This window comes from Mandrillus leucophaeus, unplaced genomic scaffold (genome assembly GCF_000951045.1).
Source record: "Mandrillus leucophaeus isolate KB7577 unplaced genomic scaffold, Mleu.le_1.0 Scaffold14, whole genome shotgun sequence".
NCBI classification, from domain to species: Eukaryota; Metazoa; Chordata; class Mammalia; order Primates; family Cercopithecidae; genus Mandrillus; species Mandrillus leucophaeus.
In genome coordinates, this window is record NW_012101365.1 from 2,850,273 (window position 1) to 2,859,552 (window position 9,280).

A 9,280-nucleotide genomic window follows, 5' to 3' on the forward strand; every position below is an offset into this window, starting at 1 on the left:
AGGCATGGAGACTACATCATCCCAGAGGGTGGGAGAAGGCTTTATAGTTGAGTCCTGAAGGACAAGTTCACCAGGAGCACAAATTCACCAGGACAGAAAGCCGTTAGGGAAAAAGAAAGGCTTGTGCAAATGGCCAGGGTGAGTCTGCTCTGGAACAGTGAGACACTTAGGGGAGCTACTTATGTGGGTGTCAGACTGCAAGCAGGTATAGGCAGGAACCCCATCCTGATGGGCTTTGAGTAGCATGCCAAGGAATTAGGATTTATCCCCAGTGCTAACTGGACAGGCCAGAGGACATAGTCCAATAAGTGTGTTAGTTCACTATGGCATCTATGGAGTGGGTGGGTTGGAAGGAGAGGGAATGAAGCAGGGAAACTGATTAGGAGGACGTTACAGCATCCGAGTGGGAGATTAAGAGAGTCTGAAGAATGACCGTGCCCGTGAGAATGGAGAGAAGGGCTAAGAATACAGTAGACACTCAGGAGGCAACATTAGCAGGACTTTCTTTCCCAAATGCTGTTTCCCCAAAGGTTTTCTTCTTCTTGCTCTCTCTCTGGGTGATTAGTTCCTTAGTGTCCATTGCCATCAATAACTAAGTCTCTAATCCCAACAGCTCTCTTACGATCCAGACTGCAAAGCCAACTAGCTCCCCTTGGATGTCCCATGGACACCTTGAACTCAATATATCCAAAACTGTTCATCCCCATTCCCCTCCCCTCGGCCAACCAGATGATCCAACCCCTGAGCCCTGATCCTCCTCCACTGCTTCACACATCAGAGAACAGCACCACCATTCATGAAACCTCCCAAGCCAAAAACCTGGAACTCCCAAAATTCACTCTGAAGGAGTAAATTTCCTCCTTCAGCCCCATATCTAGTCTGTCACCAAATTCTGCCTCTTTCAGTTACAACTCTTGGACAGGCATTGTTCTAGTTATGTTTTTGGGTGTGTGTGAACTGAGTGTCTGTGTGTTGCGGGGAGGCAGGAATCTAGTTGTCAGTGAGTGGCACTTGCTATATTTGCTTCCATCCACTCATCCACCCATCTATCCATCATTCTTTCATCAGTGACTCAGTGTCTACCCAGCCCCTGGTCATTGGCACTCCTGCCAAGTGGATCTCAGGACAAAGAAAGGACATGACTGCCTAAAGGGGTCCCAGACATGCAGGGAGGCAGGCTGCTGGCAGCTGAGAAAGTCCTAGGAGAGAACCTCCTCCAGTGTGTGAAGAGCTTCGCCAAGTCAGGTCCACTGACTGTGGCGTCAAAGACACAGTGAAAAGCTGGCCTTGGGGTGATGCCATCCGGGAAGGCATGCCAGATCAGATGCCCAGGTGGGTTCAGAGGCCTCCTCTGTACTTTCTCATGATCATCACAAATGGATGTCACTGTGTTGTGACTGGGATCCTCTGGGCAGGGACCAGGTCTAAGTCCCCAGGGTCCAGTACGCAGGGATGTGAGCTGTTTGGAAAGTCCTCCCCAAAGCCAGGATTTCTTCCTTTCTGCCCTGGCCAAACAGTTCCTGTGTCTTGTGCTTCCATATTAGGCCTCCAGAGGTCAGGCAAATCCCAAGTGTTTGGGGCTCAAAGCTGCTAACCCAAGGGAGCCCTCAGCCTACTCTAGCCCCAGTAAATTCCCAGAAGTTCCATATCCACTGTGATCCTGCATCTCTTCCCAAGCCCCAACTCTGTCCTGAGGAACTCTAGAGGCAGAGGCCACTACTCCCCTCCTCATCTGTCACTACCCCTCACCCCCATTCTTCAGGCCTTGCTGCAGAGGATGTGGCCGCTCACCTATAGATCTTACGGTAGGAGAGGTCACACCAGTAGATGCGATTGGTGGCAACTTCCACATCTAGTGCCACGACATTCTTGAGCATGGGGATGAGGCGTGAATAGTTCCGCTTCACCAGGTCGATCCTCCGCACCTCATGCCGGTTGGTGAAGATTAGGGATGGGCTCTTGCCAGCTGCCATGCAGGGAGGTTGAAAGAGAAAGAATCAGTGCAAAAGGCAGGGAGCCTGGAGACCAAGACTCTGCCACTGGCTTGCTGGGCGACACACCCATTTTCCTTAAAATAGTAGTGACAATTCCTACTTTACAGGTTGCAGGAGCAGATGAAATAATGAGTACAGAAATCTGAAGATGTAGAGCACCATGCATAGCAGGAGGATTTTTATTCTTTTTATTAGATACAAACTTCTCCAAAATATTTTATGGCTACCCATTTTCTCCTTAGGTCTGCACTGAAAGCCTTCCACAGTGTGACCCCAAGTTCCCTGTGCAGCCTCATTACTTGACCTTCCAACATAGCTTGATTCAAAGCTACCAGATACCATTACCTAGCCATGGATGGGCTTCCTGCCTCAGGGCCTTTGCTCAGGTGGTCCCTTCCACCTACCATGTATTTCTTTCCAGCAACTACCACCTTCTCTGCTTGGGCCCTACTGCTGTGGTTCAAGAAGGAACTACCTGAGCAAGTAAGTGTCTTAGAATGATAACTAGGGGCTGGGCACAGTGGCTCACACCTGTAATCTCAGCACTTTGGGAGGCTGAGGCTGGCACATCGCTTGAGGCCAGGAGTTTGAGACTAGCCTGGGCAATATGGCAAAATCCCATCTCTAAAAAAAAAAAAAAAAAATTAGCTGGGCATGGTGGCACACACCTGTAGTCCCAGCTACTCAGGAGGCTGAAACAGGAGAGAGGAGAATTGCTTGAGCCCAGGAGGTCAAGGCTGCAGTGAGCCATGATTGTGCCACGCACTCCAGCCTGGGTGAGAGAGACCCTGTCTCAAAGGAAAAAAAAAGATAACTCAGGATAGAAAGTGTTGGAGACATAGCAAGAGATGAGCTTCAGAGATTGGCAGGGGCCAGATCACACAGGGTCCTGTGAGCTGGGTGAGTTTGTTCTCTAACCTGAGCCAATGGCAGAGATGGGACATATATGATATACAGCACAGATTATATATATGCAGTAGAGACAACATGTAACTGCTCATATATACACAAAGCCTGTTTTTTTCTTAGATTTAGGGTTAGATTTTAAGATGATAAACAAGTGACCTAGACTTTCCTGGCTACTCCATATGGGAGGTCACTGTCCCACGGGCCTCTGAGGGCCTAGCACCAGCTCCCACAGGCTGTTTCTAGATGTATTGGGTCACTCTCAGGCACCAACACTGTCTGAGGGGCTGTTCCTAGTAACACCTGCCCCTCAAGCTCCTTGTGCCTCCTTCTCTTGTTTTCCAGCTGACACTTCTGCCAGCCACCAGTCCCTATCACTGTGCATCTTTGCCAAGCTAATGTGCTCCCTGGAGGATGGGACCAGCACAGAGTCATGTAGGGCCTGGGGCTGGTGTGTGACCTGTGTGTAGTGATGGAGACTAATTCAAAGCAGGGTGGGAGTGAGACAGAAGTGTGGTACAAATAGAGAGCATGGAGAATGGGCTGAAGGTGCAGGAAGGGGCAAGGATGAAAGCTGAGTTCCAGGCCAGCTCTGCCACTGACAAGCTGTGATTTCCCTCACACCAAAATGACAGCAATGACAATTCACCTCCCTAAAGGCAGGAGCCAGGTTAAAGGGGCATGTTGGAGTGATTTTAAATGATAGCTGTGACTGTGACAGGAACCCCGTGTGTTTATGATTTGAGATTTTATGTAATTGCACTTGAAATATTCATGTGTGTGGATTTTGTATATGAATGGGTAGTTGCGTGTTGTCTCCAGTGCATGTACATAATCTGTGTCATGTATTAAATGTGTTCTATATGGGGGCAAGAACAGGTTACATGTTATATGTGATATACTAATGTATGTGTTACATATTGTACAGTTTGGGTGGTTTACTTTTTGGGTTTATGGGCTACCTGTCAGTATTATGGCTGCTGTATTGTTATAATTTATATGTTGTATATTATATTTAACTTGCATATGAACTGCAGACTCATATATCCAACTGCCTTCTCAATATCTCTATTTGGACACCTAACCAGTTTTCTTAAACTTAACATGTCCAAAACAGCCTAAGATTACTCCAAACCTGCTTCCCTCACTGTCTTTCCCAAGCCTATACGTAGCAATCTTATTGTTTCAGTTGTTGTAACACTTTTTTTTCCAGATTCCACATTCAATTCATAAGCAAATCCTGTTGGCTGGCCTTTGCACTATATCTGCAGTCTGTCCACTTCTCATTATTCCCGTAGTAATAATGTGGGAATAAGGGTTCAGCCACCATCACCTCGCTTCTGGATTATTGCAATGACCTCTTAAGTGGTTTCCCTGCCTCCTCCCTTGTCCTCTACAGTCTGTTCTCAACACTGCAGTCAGAAAGACCTTCTTAAAATGTCACGCCATGTCCCTTCCCTACTCCGAGCCCTCAATGGCTTCCCCCTAGTTGGAGTGAAATCCAGAGTTGGCTCTTACGATGGTCTAGAAGGCCCTTTGGGCTGCCCCAAGCTACCTCTCTGGCTTCATCTCTTCCTAGTTTCCTTGCTCCAACTGTACCAGCTTCCTTGATCTTCCTTGAACATATTAGGCATGCTCCTGCATTAGGGCTTTTGCAGTTTCTGTCTCTTCAGCCTGAAATGCTTGTTCCTACAGATAACTGCATGGTAGCTCACTCCCCTCACTCCCCACTTTTTTTTTTTTTTAGAAAAGGTCTCACTCTGTCACCCAGGCTGGAGTGCAGTGGCATCATAACTCACTGCAACCCCAAACTCCTGGGCTCAAGAGATCTTCCTGCCTCAGCCTCCTGAGTAGCTTGGGACTATAGGTGCATGGTACTATACCTGGCTAATGTTTAAATTTTTTTAAGATATGGGGTCTTGCTACATTGCCCAGTATTGAACTCCTGGTCTCAAGTGATCTTCCTGCCTAGGCCTCCCAAAGTGTTGGGATTACAAGCGTGAGCCACCACACCTGCCCCCACTTCATCTTCTTTACTCAAATACCTTCTCAGTGAGGGCTTCCCTGACCATTCCATTTAAAACTAGAACCCCCTGCTCACCTGGACTTCCCTAGTCTCATTCTCTACTTTCTATTTCTCCTTAGCCCTTATCGCCATCTGCCATGCACTATATTTTATTTATTTACCTGATTTCTAGCCTGGCTCACCCATTAGAATATAAGTCCCTTGAGGGCAGACAGGGATTTGCATCCATTTTGTTTACTGCTGAATTCCCAGTGTCTACTACAATGTTAGCTGTTCACTATAAACAACTGAATACAATGAATTAATTCTGCTGGCTGAATTGATCAATGTGTAGGTCTGCCCAGGTCGTGCTCTTTGTATAGACTCCCTATGCTGTGTGTGTAGTTTCTGTGTGGTTCAATTTTGTGTCTATATATTCTGCTGTATGAGTGTCATCTTTGTGGGCTGTATTAGGTGGCTCTATACAGTGTCTGTGTGGGTGTTAGTGTGCAGTGCATTGTGTGTGTGATGTACATGTACACTTTTGAGCACTGTACGCGCAACTGTTAGAGTAGGCAGACAGCTGGACGTGAGTAGAAGGGGGAGTCCCTGAGAAAAGGGAAGCCTAGAAAATCTCACATCTAGAGACCACCCAAAACATGCATGCTAGATATGAGCAGAGAGGAGGGGAAATACCTGTGCAGAAAGGAACGCCCTTTAAGATGCCCAGTAACTGCTCACTCTGCAGTTCACCCATCAGAATGTAGCTAGCCGTATGCTGAGGAGGAAGGGGAGGGCAAAGGGGAAATTCCTAAGAAATATGCAGGCCTAATAAGATTTGACTGCTATACAACCTTCCTGGGGTGGTGGTAATGAGTGATGCCGCCATTAGGTAGTATTTGTGCCCAGAGCTGGGCATGCACAGGAGCTAATAGTAAGGGAGGTCCCACAAGCCTGGGTGGAAACTAGGTGAGGAACAGGCAGGGACTGAAAGCAGGAATGGGAAAACTAGACAAACAAAAAGGCAGAGATTTAGGACAGAGACAGGAACTTCAAGAAAAAGACCCAATGCAGAACTCTCAGGGCTGCCACCGGTTCATTCTCTTTCAGCAGCCTGCCCCACTCTGCCTCACCTTTCAGAGTGCACTGTCCCTTTAAAGAAACACGGCTATTGCTGCTGTTCCCAGTTGGGTCAGCCCGCTCCTGTCTTGGACTGTACTCTTATCTCCTTAATAAACGTTTGGCTTATGTTACTAATTGTCTCTTGGCTGAATTCTTTCTCCCAAGCTAGACAAGGGACCGAAGATTCCTGTGCTTCTCAGTAACACAAACTGCCTTCTTGTGTGTGCGCACATGTACACATCCACTCCTCACATGTGGAAGCATGCTGCTTCCTATATCCCTTTCAGAGCTGCCCCTCTGCCCTTGGGGTGTCCGTACCAGCAGCCTTGCAGTTCTTGGTCAGCAGGTCCATCTCATAGCCAGGGTAGCACTCGCACTTAAAATAGCCCTTGTAATTGACACAGATCTGGCTGCAGGCATCTGGGTCCTTGCATTCATCAATGTCTGTGGGGAGGAGCAGGGGTCAGAACTGGCAGGAGGATCTGCTTCTGCTTGGGGGTGTGGGAGAAGGTCTCACCGCCACAGGTCTTCTGGTCCAGGAGCTGGAAGCCTGCTGGGCACGTGCATTCAAAGCCAATCTTGAGGTCAGTGCAGATGTGTGAGCAGCCGCCATTGTTGTGCAGACACTCGTTTAGCCCTGGGGAGGGACATGGACTCCTGAAGGTCCAGGAGCCCAGGAGGAGTGGGGGCAGGGAAGGGGTGGGACCTAGAGCAGAAGCAGAGCCTCGGGCAGTGGGACTCCCACAGAGGCAGGAGGGCTCCACAACCTCACTGAGCCTCAGCCTCATCTACCAGGTGTTCTGGGCAGGAGGTGGCACAGAGAGGGCAGGTCCCTACTCAAGGCCAGACACAGAGACAGGGTAGAGTGGAACCAGAACTCAGGTCCCCGGCCTCCCAGCTGGGGCTCTGTCCACCACCAAGCTGGAGGCAGCTAGGCCTTCCCCAGTGGCCCAAGGTCTTTCCTTTCACAAACATGTTTCTTGCAGTGCCTCCTTCCTTGTGACCTCAGAGTTGAAGGGGCCTGTATGTGTCACATCCAACCCTCAGGATACCCTAAGAATCCCTTCCAAAATGCTCCGCTTAAATATCTCCAACCTCAGGGAGCCCACTTCCCTCCTGAGGCAGCCGGCTCCACTGTGGACCAGCACTGCCTGCTGAGGCTTCTGCTTCTGCTCCCAGCTCTGCTGTGTGGGGTTAGCCAGGGTGCACAGGCTCCCTCAGAGCCTCCTTAAAGCACTGATATCTGGTCTCCTGCCATCTGGGTGCCTTTCTCTGGACTCACTCCATCTGTTGATGTCCCTCTCTGGACAGGGCCCAGAGCTAGTTTGCCACCCAGAAGGAACCTGAACAACACAGGATGCCCCCTAATGTGCTTGTGGTTATTTAAGACTCCTGGGCCTTTTTTTTTTACATGGAGCCATTGCTAAATCAATTCTCTCCTATCATGAACTAATATGATGGGATTTTTCAACTCCTCTCCTCTCAGCACATGTCCCTGTTCCTCCATCTTGTCATGGGCCTGGTCCCAGGATTACCACCTGCTCCAAGAGGTGAAGGGATGCCCGGAGATCATCTGTTCTGGCTCCCCATCCTCCACTCCCTCACTACCTTCTGGCAGGGTCTTAGGGGAGGTCAGGGAGTCCAGGACCAATGCTCTCACAGCATCCCCTGAGCTTTAGAGTCACAGAAAGTTAATTCCACAAGCCAAGGGGAGGTGCCGCACCCCTCTGCCCCCCAGGCTCATGCACTGCCACTCCAGCCAAGCCAAGCAGTGCTGAGCTAAGCCAGCCATGGCCATGCATGTAGCTGGTCTGAGCTGCCCACCCCAGGCCATGCACAGCTATGGGGTGCCCCCACTTCCAGCCTGAGCCATGCTTAGGGAATAACCCCTTTACCCCTGGGCCTCCTCCTGTTTCCCAGGAATGTTGGCGGAACTGAAAGAACAAGACCACAGCAACCCCATGACTGGGAGACCCATGGATGACTCAGCCAGACCCAGCCCTGGGAAGCCCCAGACCTTTGGAGGTGGGCTGAGCCATGGCAGCTCCCACCTCCAGGAATTTTTCAGTCGCTCGGAGCCCTCCCTGACCTCTCCTTTCCTGTGTTATTCCCTGAGCACCATCCAGTCATCTGTCCTCCCACTCACCCACTGCCCCTATCATGCATCCACTCGCCTCCTTCCTCTCCTTTTGCAGGTAGCAGCAACCCAACAATTCTATTTACTGAGCACTTGATGAAGTGGCATGTGTAGGTGGGATGGCCCTGAAAGGGGAAAGGGGAAAGGGGAAAGGAGAGAGCTCAAAGTGACTGGCTTCTGATGAAGGAAGGCACAGTGTCCTCCAGGGCTCAGGTAGGTGAGGGGAAGAGAAAGGAGAGCAGGTCTGCCCCTGTAGCCTTTACCCAAATGCCTGCAGGGAAGTCTCCAGTCCTTCTTCATTCTACCTAGCATGGGTGTGATTCCGCTGGGGAGCCAGGAGAGGAGGGGGATGAGGTAGAGTGGTGCAGAGAGGCCAGAGTAGTATTTGCAGCTTCCTTCCATGGAAGGAAGAAGTGGTGTCACTGCACACACCTACATGCACACACCTGCATGCGCACAACTACATGCACACATACCAGCTTATGTGCAGAGCACAGACAGTCCCATGGACTCCATAAATACATTCACACATACTTGGGGTCACACACATAGATGCATGAATGCAGTTCCCCTGCTTTACTCAGAGAAGAAGACATGAATACAGACACCGGCCTCTCACCAACACAGAGACAGAGGCCACACGCAGACACAAGCTCGTGTGTACATACTCCTCTTTGGTGTGTCATGCAAATGACGGGAGAGAAGAGAGGGTTTAGTAGGATAGTAGTCCCTGGCTACTCCAAGTCTGGGTGTTGGGGGAGCTAGGCTTAGTAGCTCTGGCTTCCCTGTCTCTTTTTCCACAAGTTCCTTCTTCTGGGACTTCTCTTGGCAGGGCCTGGAGGCAGAGGGAGTGTCTGCCTCCTGCCAGCTCAGGTAGAAGCTGAGTCACTTTCATTCAGCTACTCTTCCTTTCACAATCAGTTTTTTAATCTTCAAAAGGGGGAGGAAATATGCTTTTCCTGGGAAGCTCCAGAGGATGAACCTCCTCTAAGCGCCCAGGAGGAAGGTGCTGAGGAAACAGTCTGCCAGGAGGCAGGAGAGGGAGGGACTGACCTAGGCTCTGTCCTCCCAGGGCTTCTCTGTCAAATCTCCCTCAAGCCCTGACCTGGGAACAGT

The 9,280-nt window shown here is 50.0% G+C and overlaps 1 protein-coding gene across 1 annotated transcript in view; it reads right to left on the reverse strand.

Annotated features, from left to right (window-relative positions):
• LRP8 (low density lipoprotein receptor-related protein 8, apolipoprotein e receptor) overlaps positions 1 to 9,280 on the reverse strand; it is a 93,305-nt gene that overhangs the window by 28,115 nt on the left and 55,910 nt on the right. Inside the window, exons 7-10 of the mRNA XM_011973884.1 lie at positions 6,545 to 6,664; positions 6,346 to 6,471; positions 1,792 to 1,966; positions 1,084 to 1,106 (exon numbers count right to left, since the gene is read on the reverse strand). Of these exons, the coding sequence (XP_011829274.1) occupies positions 1,084 to 1,106; positions 1,792 to 1,966; positions 6,346 to 6,471; positions 6,545 to 6,664 (444 nt within the window). The remainder of the gene's footprint in view (positions 1 to 1,083; positions 1,107 to 1,791; positions 1,967 to 6,345; positions 6,472 to 6,544; positions 6,665 to 9,280) is intronic.